General features: G+C 42.0%; 1 protein-coding gene across 2 annotated transcripts in view; it reads right to left on the bottom strand.

The window, feature by feature from the left end:
* The window catches only part of Wdsub1 (WD repeat, sterile alpha motif and U-box domain containing 1), a 46,847-nt gene extending 30,945 nt beyond the window's left edge, over nucleotides 1–15,902 (bottom strand). For both annotated transcript variants that reach the window (XM_027420365.2, XM_035446869.1), the window contains exons 1-5: nucleotides 15,713–15,902; nucleotides 10,513–10,917; nucleotides 9,392–9,576; nucleotides 7,194–7,286; nucleotides 3,842–3,935 (exon numbers count right to left, since the gene is read on the bottom strand). In XM_027420365.2, the coding sequence (XP_027276166.1) occupies nucleotides 3,842–3,935; nucleotides 7,194–7,286; nucleotides 9,392–9,576; nucleotides 10,513–10,910 (770 nt within the window). In that variant the 5' untranslated portion in view covers nucleotides 10,911–10,917; nucleotides 15,713–15,902. The remainder of the gene's footprint in view (nucleotides 1–3,841; nucleotides 3,936–7,193; nucleotides 7,287–9,391; nucleotides 9,577–10,512; nucleotides 10,918–15,712) is intronic.
* Between the last annotated feature and the right edge of the window lie 1,303 nt (nucleotides 15,903–17,205).

The following is a 17,205-nucleotide window of genomic DNA, read 5'->3' as shown; positions in this document are numbered from 1 at the left end:
AACACACAGCATCCATAGCACTTCCCTCACGATGTGGATGGAGAGGAGCTACCAGGACCCCAGTGTTATCAGATAATCACCAGGACATGAACGACGAGAGCTGAGACTCAGAATCCCCCATGCCCTGTTCTTCTGTAAGACAGCCATACATTATGCAGGATGGTAGTGGCACACACCTTTAATCCCAGCATTTGGGAGGCAGAGACAGGCAGATCTCTGTCAGTTTGAAGCCAGCCTGGTCTACAAAGTGAGTTCCAGGACAACTAGGGCTACACAGAAAAATGCCGTCTCAAACCAAACAAACAAAAACAAAACAGTTGCACATGTTCAATTTTGCACAATCATTCTGCCCATGAACCTATTCCTCAGACAAGAAAAGAAAACTCAACTCTATGCTCTCCTTTGTAAATTTTGGGTCAAAAGAGAATTTGCTTTCTTTGTTTTTTGAGTGAATCTCTCTCTGTAACCCCAGGCTGGCTTTGAATTCACAACCCTCTAGTTGCAGCTATCTCAGTGATGGAATTACAATCATGGTGTCACGGCACCCAGCTTGGTATTTTTTGATGATGAACAATGAGACACACCTAAAATAGTGGTAAAAATGACTATTTAGCTGACTGTTCATCAAAAAACTGGAGGATCTGGGGAAAAGAAGAAACAGGTGAGGGCCAGCTGTTTTAAGCAGAGCTTAGGAACCCAAATATCTTGGCTTTAGTCTGAGTTGCTGTGAAGAGCCTTCATATGTGGTAGAGATGTTTTAGAGGATCTGATGACAGAGGTAGGAACATAAATAAATAGCTGTGGGGGAGAGTGTGCTGAGTATGTGTGAGCCCTAAGTTCAATTCCTACCATCACCAAAAGGAAAAAAAAAAAAACAACAACAACAAACCAGCAGCGATGGGCATGTACACACACATATAGAATATATATACTAAAATTATATATATTTAAAAGGAGACAATGTGGTCATGGTGGCAAAAGCAAACTAAAGAGCATTAATTTTTTCCTATGCATTACAAACCTTCCAGGGCACTTTTCCCTACAGAATCACTATGTGTAGAACGTGTTCTACAACATATGGCACTGTTTCCACTCCACTGGAATCTGAGTTTCTCCGATACACTTTCTATAGCTCAAACTGTGCCTTTTTGTTGCTTACAACACACACATATGTTTTTATTTATTCAGAATTATATGCATATATGTATACATACACTATATCTTCAAAAAGGTATTTTTACTGTTGAAACTTTCAGCTATTATTTTTTAGTTCATAAACTCATAAGCCAGAAATTATCATTTTTGTCATTGAAGAGGATCTGACTCTAAGCCCCATCCTGCTTGGCTGGAAAGAGAGCGGACCCATCATTTCAGCAACGCCCATCACTTCCCCGGGTACCTACACTCACACGCACATACCCTCACACACTCACATGCACACACCCTCACACCCTCACATGTACACACACTCACACACTCGCACACCCCCATACAGTCACACTCATACACAGAATTATAAACAATAAATCTTAAAGTTAGTATCAAAGGTGTATGGAGCCTGTCTTACTGAAGCATCTAAGAATTTTTTAAAAATCTAGACAACAAAGGGATCATATCTTTTTGTTTGAAAATAGGTTAGGTTGTCAAACTATAATAAAGATTTTATGAAAAATATTATAAAGTAATTCAATCATGCATTTGTGTTCAAATCAAACCTCATAAGATAAAGCTTTGAGAAGGAATGTTGCAACTGAGAACAGGAAATCACAAAACTTATCAAAAAAAGCCATACAAAACCAGCCAACTAGAAACTACAGAACCACAATTTAAGCAAAATTAACAGTGAGAAGACTATTAAATATAGGAGAGTAGGGGCAGGAGAGATGGTCGAGCAGTTAATAGCACTGGATGGTCTTCCATAGGACTTGAGTTTGATTCCTGGCACCCATATGGTAGATCACAAACATCCATAACTCCAGCTCCAGGGCATTTGACATATGCACTCAGTAAGTACACTTACATACATTCGGGGAACACATTCATACACATAAAATAAATAAACAAACAAACATTAAAATAAAATTAAACAAAACAAAATTCAAATACATTTTAAGTAGCACGGTAGCTGAAGAGAGTATTGATAAAGGGAAAATCAAGAATGATGTATAGAACATTGGCTGTTCTTGCAGAGGTCCTGGGTTTGACTCCCAGCACCTACAGGGTGATTCACAACCAGCTGTATCTCCAGTCCCAGGGGATCTGACGCCCTCTTCTGGCTTCCTTAGGTACCAGGCATACATGTGGTACATAGACACATAGGTAGGCAAAACACTCATATACATAAAAATTCATTAAAAAAATTTAGAAGACAGAAACAAAAATGTAAAAGGCTAAAAATGATAACATATATAGTCAGAAGGTACAATTTGTACTTAACTGGAGCCCTAGAGAAGAGACAGCAAGGGACAAGGGCAATAGCAAAAGAGATAAGAATTTTCAAAAACTGATGGAAAATTCTTTCACAGATTTAAGAAGCTAAAAGAATTGCTAGCATTGCTGGCCACTGTGGTTCATATAATGCAATTGCAGCATTCAGGAGGTACAGGTAAGAGACCACCAAGAGTTCAAGGTCAGCCTGGTCTACATAGTAAGTTCCTGCCAACCAGTACTACACATGAGACCTTGTCTCAAAAAACAAACAAACAAAAAAACCAAAAGCCAAAACCATTCCTGGCCCAGCAAGATGGTGCCTGTTACCAAGCCTGAGGATGTTGTGGGATATTTGAGAACACTGGGTAAAAGGCATATACTGATTGGCTTAATAAAGAGCAGAATGGCCCATTGCTAGGCAGGACTTCCGGGCAGAGACAGGAAATCTGAGAAGAAAAGGGGGAGATTTTGCCTGTGAGATGTAGAAGGAGTCAGATGGAGGAGAAATAACAAGCCACGTGGCAGAACATAGATTAATGTAACAGGTTCATTTAAGAGCTAGTTGGGAATAAGCCTAAGCTAAGGCCGAGCTTTCATTAACAATAAGTCTCTGTGTCATTATTTGGGAGCTGATGATCCAAGAAAGTCTGAAAACATGAGGACTTGAGTTAAAATCCCTGGTACCGATGTGGTAAAAGGAGAGAATCCACTCCTACAGTTGCTTTCACACAGAGAGCATGCCTCCCTGTACCCCAAAATCCCCCCACACACAAATTTGCTTTTTAAAAAATTCCGAGCAAGCTAAAATTAAGCCCACATGTAGATATACCAAAGTGAATGTACAGAAAACCACACACTAAAAGTTTCATGAACCTCTAGAAAAAAAATATGAATCACATAGAAAAAGGTGAGGCTGGAAAGTAACTTTCTCTACAGCAAAATACCATATAAATATGCCTAATCTGTCTGCTGTAACAAAACAAGGTTCAAGTTGAAAATCAGTATAATTCACCTGCAGCCATCCTGTTATGCAGGAGGAAATATCCATTTCTGACATATATCACAATGAAGTTCTAATTTCATTGTTTTAGGGAAAATACAAGCCAATCATGCTAAGGTAGCACCATACCATTCAATGGTTAAAACTGAGAAGATCCAAAATATGAAGTATAGGAAAGGAGGCAAAAAACACTGGGCTTGTGGAATGGCTCAGCAGGTAAAGATGACTGCCACCAAGCCTGATGACCTGAGTCCCATGCGGTGGAAAGAGAGAACCAACTCCTGCAAGTTGTGCTCTGACCTCCGCACACTTACTGTGGCATGTACGTGCTCACACGATAAATAGCTGAGTGTCATCAAAATGACAATGACAGAGAGCTGCCTCGGGAGCATCCACGGTGTGGTCACTTACCCTGACACAAGCATCTGTCCATCATGGGAGAAAGCACACGCCAGAACTGGGGCGCAGTGCCCACGTAGTGTACTTTTATATTTTAATTCAAAGCCTGTAATTAACAAGGTGAGAACATTAGTAAGCTGATTATGCTCATAATTTGTTTTAAGTCAACACCTTTTGACCTATGTACTTAATAATGTGAGTAACAAAAAGACAAAGTCATAAAAATCGTCATGCAATGTGGGTATCCATACAGATACCAGATAATTATAATGTAGGCTCAAGATGGTTTCAAAACTCAGTAATAGCTGGGGATGCAATCCTGAGTCTCATCTCTAGTATACACACACACACACACACACACTTCAATAACAGATTTTTTTTCTTATAATCCATTAAATCCCATTAGTGCTGCCAATAATGACAGATTTTTTTTTTTAATGCTGTACTCTGCAAAGACTAGGCTAGAATAATTTTATAATCACAAAAAATTTTAAGCATGTGAAATATGCTTAATTTTAGTGCCTGGTAAGATAAAAATATGTTATCTGCCTAAGGAAAATCAAGTGCTTATGTTTTATAAAATCTGACTTTACCAACACATTTTGTCTTCCTGTACATAAATCAATGGTATTATACATTCTATAAATCTATAACATCTACAGCACTCTTAGAAAGTCCACTCATTGCCGGGCATGGTGGCTTAATCCCAGTACTCAGAAGGCAGAGGCAGGTAGATCTCTGTGACTTCAAGGCCAGCCTGGTCTACAAGAGCTAATTCCAGTACAGTCAGAACTACCCATAGAAATGCTGTCTGGAAACAAAGGGGCGAGGGGGAAGAAAGTACAACCATAAAATCTCTAGAATTACTGAAAATAAACACAACTCTCTTAAAAGTAAACAGATGGAATTCAGTGTGTTCTAATGCCAACTTGTAAAAACAAGTGTAAGGAGTTACGGAGTGGTGAGACCCAAAATCTTTGCTGAGGTGTCAGACATCAAACATTTAACTAGAAAAGAAGGTTCTATAGAAGAACAGTAAAAACTTCACACTCAAAACAGCATAGACACATTTACCTGGGAGAGCAGAGAAGAGCATTAAGACAGTGACAAATGCCACACATGAGGTGAACTTTAAGGTTGCATTACCAGTCACACAGAACAGAAGTTAGCTGCACAACACTGGTGACTTTCAGTCCAGGAGCCAGGCCTGCCTGTGTCCCATAATACCATCAAGCCGAGTAAGATCCAGACAGTGACAGCTGCTGTCTGAACAGTTTTCTCTGCACACTCAAGAGGTCACCAATGTTTCTTAAAGAGTGGTGTAAAGATAGTTTACAATGTATCACAGGGTTTCCTTTTGAACAACTTCAAGCTAATTGTATTTAGGATGCCCACACATGGGACTGTATTTGTATTTCTTACCAGAATTTTACCTGAGTGAAGAAAGAATCAAGGATCACCCTGAGAAGGCAGAAGTCCCACTCTCCCCATCATGTTTAAATGAGAAAGGTATCACACGTAAACCAACATGAATAGGGTCTCTTGTTTCTTCATAATGCTCTTCCTTACACTCTAGCACAATTTATGGCGTAGCCATAATTTGTGTGTTCTAGCTAAAGTTTACTAGGTAACAAATGACAACCCATTTTGAGGCATGTGGATCAAAAAGTTGTATGACCACACAGCTTCAAAATCCTTATGTGATAATGAATGAATCTGTCAAGATATGAATGTATCAAGAAGTGCCTGGGAAGGAGGCATCTGAAAAAAGAAACTGAAATCAGTTGTGAAGGTCAGAAAACAGGTCAACTAACAGGCAGCTCAGAGTTGAAAAGCCCGGAGTTCAGTACAGGGGGCTAAAGCTGAGGAGGACATAATCAGTCCCAGGAAAACCTGCCAGATAGGGCCGTCAACAACCAGGGAAACAAGGTCATAAACAGAACAATTACACCTCAGAGTCCTGGCCCCAAAAGTTTGCTGTACAAGGCAGGTGATCTTCCCCAGGAGAAACCTATATAAGGAAAACAGTGGTTGATGACAAGATCCACTGTCCTCAGCTCCTTCCCCATAAGGCAAACACACTTCTCATCTACAGGCCTTGTGGGCAGTGAGCTCCTGAGAGCCTTGCTGTCAAATCTCTAGTTGTGGAGATATCACGTCACTGGACACCTGAAGAAGGTAACAGTGTGAATGACAAGGATGAAGGCAAGCAAAGTCGAAGCCCAGAGGTTATGAGAACAGAAGGGAATTTGGAAAATTCTTCCTTCTCTCCTTCATTACAAACCAACTATAAAAAGGAAACAAAAGGCCAGTGAGACAGCCTGGAGGTAAAGGTGCTTGCCACAGAAAGCTGATGCTCTGGATTCAGTCCCTAGAACACAAATGGAGGTGGCAGAAAACCAACTCCACAGTTTTCCACTGGCCTCCACCATAAGCCAGGAATGCCCACCCCCATAAGAAGAAGTAACTTTAAAATATATTTATTTTATTTTTAATTATATATAAATGAGCGTCTTGTGGATATATTCATGTGAGCACAGGTACCTGTCAGCCATCCTACATGGCTGTTAGAAACCCAACCCGGGTCCTCCTCAAGAGCAGTAAGTGCACTTCCTCACTGAGCAAGCTCTCCAGCCCCAATAAAATGAAATGACATAAAGATGAACTTGTAGAAATTGGTGAGATCGATTCTCAAATTGATGAGATACAGATTCAACAGACTGAGAGATGAATGTGTGTGTGGCTGGGAAGGGAGAATCCATTCAAGGGCTCCACCATCCAGCTGATGGAAGTTCAGGAAGAGCACAGGAGAGAAAGAATCATTGGAGAGGCACTATAAAGGAATACCATGGCCCAAAGTGGACCACACATGTGTCCTGACTGAAAGGTCACCTGACACAATGAGATTGAGCATGAGAAGACTCACATCAATAAACAGCAGCCACAATATATAAATGCAAAGGCGATGTAAATAACACCAGCAAGAGTGTGAAAACCAGTGAAAGAGTCAAAGCTAAATCAGGTGCAGGGTGGTTTCCTGCAGTGTGCGGGGAAGGAGGTGGAAGAGGTAGGGTGTGGTCAGACCCAGACATGGACAACAGGCTTCTACATCCAATTCAAGTTTCTCTTTGCTTTTGAGGCTGGGTCTGTCATAGTAGCCCAGGCTGGCCTTGTCCATGTAACACAGGTGAAACTGGTATCGAAGTACTCATCCTCCTCCCTCCATCTCCTAAACTCTGATTTTAAGCATGTGCCACAACACCCAACTCAATAAAAGTTTCTTAAAACAGATTTTTATGTCTTAAGATAAAAAAGATTAAAGTCTAATATAGGTCACAAATAATTTTAGATATTTGAAACATACCTAAGACATGGGTAAAAGAAACTACCCAGAGTTTGATTTCACAGTCCTGACCGCATGATGCCAGTCGGTAAAACTGAAGGCCTTGCTCTCCACCTAAAAACAGCAAGTTACATAAACAAATAAAAAGAATTGGTCTGCTGAGATCTGCTGATGTGGCTCATCTATGCCATGTAAACAATGAATATTTGTTAGGTGACACTTCTAATAAAACGGTTATAGAATTTCTTCTAAGCAGGCATTAAATAGGATTATAATTTAAGTCTGAAATTTCTGTTTAAGAAAAGTCCTTCTAGGCTATGGCTCAAAGCTATAAAAGCCAGTAATTCACCACAAAAGCAGAACATCTTCCAACTGAATTTTAGAGGTTATGAAGCTATCATTAATGAAGAAAATTAGAAAAGTCAGTTATCTTAAGAATGTTAAGTGGTTAATCACATCCAATGTAATTGCCTTCTGAAGTACCAAGTTTTTAGAAGCCTGATGTAATGCACATGGAATAATAGTGAGGATTTATTTTCCAATTGATCAGATCAAGAGGAAAACTCCAATTCTATAAATGTAAAATCATATCAATTCAACTGATCTGGTGAAAAATATTACACAGCTTAGGAACATTAATCAAGGTGATATCTTAGAAGCCACTGGATAAGGTTTCTTAGAGAATTTAGATTTCATTATGTGTCTACTAGACTAAATCATATAAAATCATATAAAATCTCTGTACTTTCCCCATCACGTTGCTATCGTTTGTTCTCAGGAGCAGATCAGCAGTCTGTTCCCCCAATAAACTTTTCTTTCTATTCACAGAGTGGTCCAGTTCAGGGGTTTCACTGCATCCTCCCTTACAATCATCTAGTCCAATGATTTACTTTTAGATCGTCCCCTTGCACAAAAAGCAATCTAAATTCCTCCACATCTATACAATTCATCCATGACTCGCTGTGTGAAAAACGTTTCCTATCAACGATGGTTAATTAGCCCTTCATCTTGTGAAAGTCTTGTGTGACTGTCTGTCCAACCTCCAGATGCCAGGCACCCCTGAAACCTGGTGCCCTTCCCCTTCAGGGGTGAGACAAGGTCACCCCCCTGCTGTATGGTAAAATCTAAGTGTTCTTCCCACCATGCTGTGCTTGCTCTGAAACCCCCCTTGCCTACTTAGTGTGACGCTTTCAACAAGTGAGTGCCTCAAAAATGGAGAAGGTACCACAAAAGTGGGCAAAATGGATCCTGTCTATTACAAGCAATCCTGGGGATAAAATAGCACAAGACGATTGTCAAAAGACTAACATGCCTGACTAAACTGGGTAGAGAATTTAATAGAGGAATGGGTTCAAGGAAAAAAAATCTATTAACCTGATATAGAATGTTAAAAGGTTAAAAAAGAAAAGATTTTAGCTGATCAAGCAATCTTCACCAGCCAAGGTCTGGTGTCTGTCTAGGTAACAGGTCCAGAGGGAAATTGCTTGAAAAACAAATTCAGTGCAGTCAAGGAATGGAGGGGGGCTGTGTAGCGAGAGTGTATATAGAGCCACAACTGAGTTTCAGGTAGGGTTAGGTGCAACACACTAGGAAGGCACCTAGAGATTGTGCCTTTAGGGATCTGAAATCTGACCTTCATTGTACTTGAGCCATTCAGGGCTCTGGAATAAGGGAATGCCAAAGCCATTCTGTCTTCTTTCTGTGTCAAGGATGCCCAATAGCACAGACAGCCACATGTCACGAGGCTTGAACAGCAAATCCCTTATCAATTTTATCTCCCCAACCCTTTCCCAATTTGTAAAACTACCAGCTCTAAGCCAGGCGCTGGTAGCACACACCTCTGAGGCAGAGTCAGGCTGATCTCTGAGTTCGAGGCCAGCCTGGTCTATTTCCAATTTCTATCTCAATTTCAATTTTTTAAAAAAGACAGTAAAAGCAGCAGTTAAGTCTGCAAAAATTCCATATTCGAAGGATCTGAATCTATTGTAACAAGCAGAATTGTCCTGTACTAACCAAAAAAAAAAAAAAAAAAAAAAGGACAATTTTTTTTCCATATAATAGCTCTTCACAGTTCATTTTACTCTAAAAAGAGAGCAAAAGGACGATTCCATAATAGACTGGGGAGACCCTCAATACTAATGATGGGATGGAAACTCAAAGAACAAAGTCAGAGAAGTTACAAACAGGGATCCAGTACTTAAAAGGGTGAGCTAACCAACCAGAAAGGGGCTGTGGGGAAAAGGCACAGCAGGTGATCCCGAGGTCGTGAGCTTTCTCAGTGTGTAGAAACCTCATTCGATCATCCCACACTGTTAAATCTCCACTAGAGGAGCCAGTGACAAGGAGGCTTCCTTCAGGAGAGAATGCACAGGCCACCAAGGAGCCATCCTTGACAGTACCACACCTGAAACAAAAGCAAAACAGGAGGAGATGAGGTTCTTTCTATTACAGTCCCTTCTGAAATGACAGCTGCCTACACAGAACAGGTGACTGATGCCCACAAACCGACTGATGCTACAAACCGACACATTCTGTACAGAGTACAGGGAGGAGGTAAACATAATAAGTAAACATATGAGCCCAGATCATAGCCGCTACAATCTTCCTATCTTTACATTCTCGTTGCAACTCAACATGAGCACATTAAAACCCTACAACATAAAAAGGTGAAAAACAACCAAGAGTAACAATGGCCACATTTAAAATGTACAGAATGAATTTGACTGAAAAGGCACGCTATTATAATAAAAAGCCCATTCAACTTCTGTATTAAAATCACTTGATAATAATAAGGCCTAATGCCTCAGCTTCAAACAAATTCTTTATGAAAAAAACATGTGGTGAACAGTGATTCTCTTGGGAAGAGAAGGCAAAAGCACTGTCCTGGCAACACTGTTCCTCAGATAGGAAAACAAACCGGTAAGGACTCTGCAATTAGTGCAGTATTAATCACACACAGGAAGGAAGATGGGCCACCGAGGTGGAAATCACAAACCTAGCTAGCTAACCAGGGCGCCCATTGCTATAAAACAGAGGCATCGCATGCATTCTGAGCAGCCTGGTTGAACCAGGTCAGCCCTCTACCACCCTTCAAAGCATCATCTTCTTCAGCTCTGAGACCACAAAGGAGCAACGTTCTGACCAGCTGGCCCTCCTGTTCTGCAGACACCAAGCAGGAAGACCATCAGATGATTTTATCTTCAGCATAAAGCAGGCTATGGTTTCTAATGTGCTTAATAATTTCAACTGAAATGGTCAACAGTGTGTCTATTTTACCACAATAAAAAGTAAAACTTAGTTTTAACAGGATTCAAGCCAGGCAGGGTTTAAACAGCCATACCTATATAATTTGTATGACTGTGCATTCCACAAAACAACAGATCCATCAGCGGCCCCTGATGCCAGGTAAGTGGAATCCGGGGAGAAGCAGCAAACTCGCACAGGGCTGCCACCCGGCTGCTCCATCACCGTCAGGGGCTGTCCGCTGTGTGCACTCCACAGCACTGTGGTACCATCTGTTGAACACGATGCCAAAATGTGTCCCGAGGGCGAGAAACAGCAGCAGTGGACAGCATAGGTGTGAAACTTCAATGGGGAGTGTGGCAGTTCAGCAAAGTCACTTAGGGAGTACAGGCGGATGGTTTTGTCCAGGGAGCAGGTAGCCAAGAGGGACGACGAGAAGGCGCAGCAGCTGACATCATCACCGTGATGTGCCAATGTGTGAATCAGCTTCAACATGGTCTTCCTGCCAATGTAAAACAGCCTGCATGTTTTCAAACAAGTCAAAGTTACCTGCCATCCTAGGGATCGGGGAGTCCAAGTCCATGTACAAGAATCTACCTAACGAAAGCGCCTACATGCCCATTTTTAAGGTCAGTTTATTCCCTGGAAAAATTTGAAGGAGCTGATGAAACACAAATCACAAGAGTATCTTTTGCCAATCATAGACACCCCTGATACCCCAATAGACTCATTTCACCTTCGAAGCCTAAAACCGGCCTCACTTCAAACCTGTTCATCTCAACTTAAAAACATTTCCAATTTTAGCTGTGTCAGAAGCTCCCTCCACAGGAGAGCCATGACTTACTGATGGGGGGGGGGAGGGACCAGTCTCACTCAAAATGTGGCTATATTGAGAGCTGTTTTGTTGTGGACTGAATGAAGACACAAAAGATTTGAGGCAAGGAAACCAAAATGCCAGGAAAACAGAGCTGGCCAGACCATACACAATCCAAAAACAAAATCTAAAAGCATAAAATACAAATTCCTCTCTATAGCTCATAAAAATACATGGCCTAATTCCTTTTTTATTTCAACAATAATTATTGATTTCATTTCACAAATCTTTGGTGTTCCTGTTGTTTATTCTAAGGTAATTTTTAGATTTGCTATTCAAAACTAGCACATAGTTATGGGTTTCATCATGACATTTTCAGTTCCTCTTGTTGAATTTTTCCACTTCTCTCTCTGATCTCTAGATCCCTTCCCTCTGGAAATAATATCCTTGTGCCTTCATGTCATGTGTGTGTGTGTGTAGTACACGTGTGTGTCTTATATATATATATATATATATATATATATATATATCTGTGTGTAGTGTATATGTATGTGTGTTTGTGTGTGGATAGAATATGAATGTTTTGCCTGTATGCATGTTTGTGTCTGTGTGTAGTGTACATGTATGTGTGTTTGTGTGTGGATAGCATAGGATGTTTTGCCTGTATGCATGTTTGTGCACTACATGCATGTGGAGTCTACAGAGACCCAAAAAGGGTCCTGGATTTGGAGTTATAGACAGTTATGAGCTGGTAAGTGGGTGTTAGGGATCAAACCCAGGTCCTTTGGAAGAGCAGCCAGTTCTCTTAGCCACTGAACCATGTCTCCAGCCTCATGTCACACATATTCTATTACTTTCTTCCCATCCCTTGAGTTTTTTTCCTTTCTCTTGGTCTCCTTAATGTCATGACACATATCCCCACGCCGACACAAATATAAGAATTAAGATCAGAATCCTAGCTTCAACTCTTCAGTTTTGTGTGTTTAACTTGGAATACTGTGGAAGGCAGGAAAATGGAAAGGGGACATTGGGAATAGAGAAACTTTAAGGGAGGAGAGAGAGTAGAGTTTTATGGGCTACTCAACATACAGTAGAGATGGGGGGTACTGGGGCAAAAAGATTTAAGCTGGGAACGGGGGAGATGAGGGAAGGGAGTGTTAACCAAAGCAAAGGGTGTATCAAAAGCCATATGGAAACCCAATTGAAAAATATCAAAGTTTCAAAGGCAGATAACTTGCACGACTAGCTAATACTGCCCTAGAGGCAGTGAGTTGCTGAGGAAAATTCTCAGTGCCAATTCTTAGTTACTTTCCTATTGTGAAAGAACACAATGACTAAGAAAACTTATAGAAGGCTTTATTGCAGTTCCAGGTTAGACTCCATGACCATCACAGCAGAACATGGCAGTAGGCAAGCAGACATGGCACTGGAGCACTAGCTAAGAGCTCACATCTGCTCCACAGGCATGAGGCAGAAAGAGAGCTAACTGGAAATGGCATGGGCTTTTGAAACATGTCAAAGCCAATCCTCATTGACACACCTCCTCAAACAAGGCCACACTCCCTAATCCTTCTCAAATAGTCCTCTCAACTGTGGACCAAGCATTCAAATATATGAACCTATCAGGGCCATTCTCGTTCAAACCACCACACTTCCATAGGAATTGTCAGAGAAACCCCAGAGGCTCCCAAGACAGCACAGGCTCTTGCCATTCCTTGGTTGTTCACCAGAACTAGATGATAAGGCTCTACTGCGGAAGGTTCCACACCTCTTGGTTCTAAGATACAAAGAAATCAAATTGGAACTGACCCGGAAACCTCCTCCCTGCTGGCTAGCTCTTAGTGCTAGATGGTGCTATGAAGGCTGCTGGAGAGAAAAGACAAGTCTTACCTCACTGAAACTCTATGAACTATAATCACAACCTACAGGGCAAGATGTACCCACCAGTGTAATAGTGGCACAACTGTTACAGAGGTAACCAGTCTCTCTATGATTAGATTTCTGAACAGCTCCACAGGAGGGAATCTATGCCCAGTACTGAAAAACTGTCCATAATCCATACCTAGAAAGGTCATAGTTCTTCAGGGGAAAACTTACTACTGTTGTTTAGCTTAATTGATAAAGTATCAAACTCTCCTTTCAAATATCTATGCTCATAACCATAGACAAATGGTACTCTCAGCCCTAGAGAAACCTCTCTTTGCAATGAGCAGTGGTGAATGCAGAGTCTCACAGCTACTCAAGATCTTATGAAAGAAATAAAGCTGAGGAATCAGACCTAAGCAAGATACTAGTACCTTCCCTTCCAAGGCTTAAGGAACAAAGAGAGGATAGGGCACAAAAAAGAATTAAAGAGGCATCAGACAGAGAAGTGCTTTGAAATTCCAACCTCTGGAGGCAACACAGTCACTACAATCATCAGCTCACAGAAGCTGTGGTAACTTGCACTGGGCAGGCATAAGATTGGTTCAGTCAAGTCAAGGATCGGGGAGCTGCTCAGTGTTGGGGACCAAGAAAGTTTCATTAAGGAATGTCTTAAGTTTCAGTAAACAGGAGCACCCAAGAACTCCAAACTACAATTGTATTGCAGATGTGAGCAAGTCTACTGTTGAATAGCATGGCCTCAGTGTAGAATGTGTCTTAGTTTGCATCTCTATTGGCATAAGCATTGAGTAGGCCCACACCTTGGCTGAGAACTCTGTCTACTTGTCTAGGAACTGTTTAGGTAATGCTTGAATTAATAGATTCACTTGATATTAGCTATATACATCATAATAGATGATTCCTGATGATGCTCCTGCCCTTGGAAGACTATTTAAATGAACTTCTCAATAAACTGTGGCTTCGGCTGGGAGCCCTCCTGAGATGATATGGTGTTTCCTGTCTCATCATTAGTGCCGTTGGGTAATTAGATTCCTCTAGTCCACACACCCCCACTCAGAATTCGACCAGGGACTGTACGGCTGGCTCCATTCACAGTCCTGAAGACAGCTGTCCGGAACAGCTCAGGAGGCACACTACTCCTTAGTTCTGAACTATTGGCCAATGGGAGATTCTGAGAGAGGGAGACACTCACTCACTGTTCAGTTGTGGAGCCACTAGGCTCAGATGAATCCTTTTAAATCTATGGCCACATAGAAGATCCTGAGAAAACTCTCAGGGGGCCATAAAACAAAACAAAAAAAAACATGAAGGTGGGGCAAAGAGCAATCAGAATGCATTATGCACATATATAAAATTATCAAAGAGCAAATTTAACCAATTCAAATTTGTTAACTAAGTTAACAGTTCAGGATCCACATGAGAGAAACACAGCATTTGTCTGGGTCTTGCTTATTTCACTTAATGGGGTCACTTCTAGTTCCATCATTTTCCTACAAATGCCATGATTTCATTTTTCTTTATGGCAAAGTACAATTCTATTGTGTACATGTACTGATTTTTGAAATCCCTTTGATGATCGACATCTAGGATGGTTCCATTTCTTGAAATACGCAGCAGTAGGCACAGATGGGTGTGCATCTCTGTGGTGGGACTTACATCTTTGGGTACCTAAGAAGTTGTTCGGCTAGGTTGTATGTTAGTCTTTTGAGAAACAGGTGGCAGCACCAGTGTACAGTCCCACCTCCAGTGACCAAGAGTCCCTCTTAATCCACAAAGAAGTAGGCACCTCGCCCATATTGCTAATCTCTAACGACAGCACGCAAGACAGTGCCAGGTCCCGAATGTGCTCAAATAAAACCTCGTTTAATATTTATTTTTCTGAAAACAAGTGAGTTTGCCTTTAAATATTAAACATGAAATCTATCGTGAAATGATTTAGAAAACAAAGCTGCCAAAACAAAAATCTAACTGTGGAAAAACGGAACAATTAAAAAAATAATGCTGGGCCTGGTGGCAATAGCCTGTATGTAACAATAGCAAAAGGGAGGCAGAGGCAAAAGGAGGATGGGACTTTGAAGATTATCCAAAACTAAACAATGAAGTGAGGCCAGTGTAACTAGTCTCAAAAAAAAAAAAAAAAAAAAGAAGAAAGAAAAGAGAAAGAAAGAAAGAAAGAAAGAAAGAAAGAAAGATCAACAAACCAATTAACAATGGTGGCTGTGACCATCCCTAAGGGGCAGATGTGACCTCGACTTGTAAATTGCACAATCTTCCTCACCTAGTTTACGGACATCTCCACAAATAAAATCCTAAATGTTCTCATCTTCAATTCCCCAAAGTTGACCCCACTCAAAGCCTTAAAAACGTAAGCAGGTCCTGGGAAAACAAGCTCAGGTGGCGCTTTCTGGAGCCGTTCCAAATCCCCAGAGTACCAAGTGCAGCGGGAGACCTTCGGAACCCGCGCCGGCTTGGAGGCCAGGGCACACTGGAGGCCAGGCGAGTTTGTGGGCCAGCGGGCCAGCGGGGCATGAGTGGCCGCAGCCTGGGGGTGACCGGGTCCCGCCCCCACCCCCGCCCCCGGCGCACAGCCCGCACTCACTTCCCTAACACCCGGACACTGAGCGTCCCGCCTCGAGGCGGCTCCTCCCCGCACGACTCGCCCGCAGAGGTCACGTTAGCTCAGCGCGTGCACCACGGGTCTCTGGGTCACCAAGGTCGCACCGCAGTAGCCTGGAGGCTTGGCCTCCGGGCTAGACAGCACAGTGGGCACAGCCTGGCTCGCTGGATCACGTGTTGATGAATTGAGATGGGCGTGACTTCGGTGCCGAGAGAGCCGCCCAAGGCCCCGCCCTGGCCCACGCATGCGCGCCCGTGTCAGCCCCCGTTAGCGCGAGTCCCAAGGGGGATTAGGCGCTGGAAACTTACCTGGAAAGTTTTTTTCCTGCTTAATGGTCCGCATGGAACTGTATCATAATTTATTGAACATTTTCCTACAGCTGAATGATACTTAAACATTTTTGATCACAGAAAAATGCTAGATTAAGCTTCATGCATGATTTACAAACTTCAAGTAGAGCTAAATAGAAATGGAACTTCTGGGTCTATGAGCCTAAGATTCTTCAGAAGTACACTACATACCAAGTTCCCGATGGCTCTTCAGAGAGGCATGGTTTGTACTCTCCGTGATAAGTGTAGTGGTGTCTGTCTCTCCACATTCTTGCCAGACTTGAGTGATATCTCTGTAGTGAGTGAATGAAGCTCTGAGTGAATGTGTATTTGTTTGATATGGGCGCAGCCATGTTAAGGAGCCCAATGCCTTAGATCCATGGGAGTGGGAAACCCATCTCTTCTGTCTCAAGTTCCAATGTCGACAGTAAGCAGAAAGTGTCCATTGTAGCTTTGTCGTCCTGGATATTTGCGGCCTGAAGACTGCTCCCTACAGAGACTGCCCCTACTTCTATGAGCTAAGTCTGTCCCCTTGTTCAGCTGTGTACTATAAACCCTGCCACCCTGATGCAGGTGAATATAATAACCTCCCTCCCTGTTCAACTGTATACAATAAACACACTGAGCTTCCAGCTGCCAGAGTTCTGTAGTCTTTCCCATGAGAACCCAGACCATGTGATCCCAGCATCTGCAAATGTGTCTCATTTCTTCATTTCTTCGAGGGCCCAGTCAGGTCAATCCCTAGAGCCATCTGCAAGGATGCAGCATATCTCCATTAAGTTTATTGGCTTCAATCATCTTTAGTGACATCTATAAAAGAATCCTACGTGATGGTTAATCTTGTTAACGTGTCCAGATCTATAATCACCATGGAAATAAACCTCAGCGCATGGGTATGAGGAATTTTCTAGGTTAGGTTAATAGAGGTGGAAAGGTCCACCCTAACTGTGAGTGGCACCATCCCCCAGAATGTCTTGGGCTGAAAAACAAGAAAGGACAGTGTTCATCTCTGTTTCTTGACTCAGATGCAATCTGACCAGTCACCCCAAGCCATGCTGCTCATGAACCCAGAATGATGCTCTTTCTCTCCTGGAACTGTGAGCCTTCTTTAAGTTGCTCTTGTCATGTGTTTTATTACAGCAATGA

This window comes from Cricetulus griseus, chromosome 6, assembly GCF_003668045.3.
Source record: "Cricetulus griseus strain 17A/GY chromosome 6, alternate assembly CriGri-PICRH-1.0, whole genome shotgun sequence".
Lineage (NCBI taxonomy): Eukaryota > Metazoa > Chordata > Mammalia > Rodentia > Cricetidae > Cricetulus > Cricetulus griseus.
This window is presented reverse-complemented; position numbering and strand designations above follow the sequence as displayed.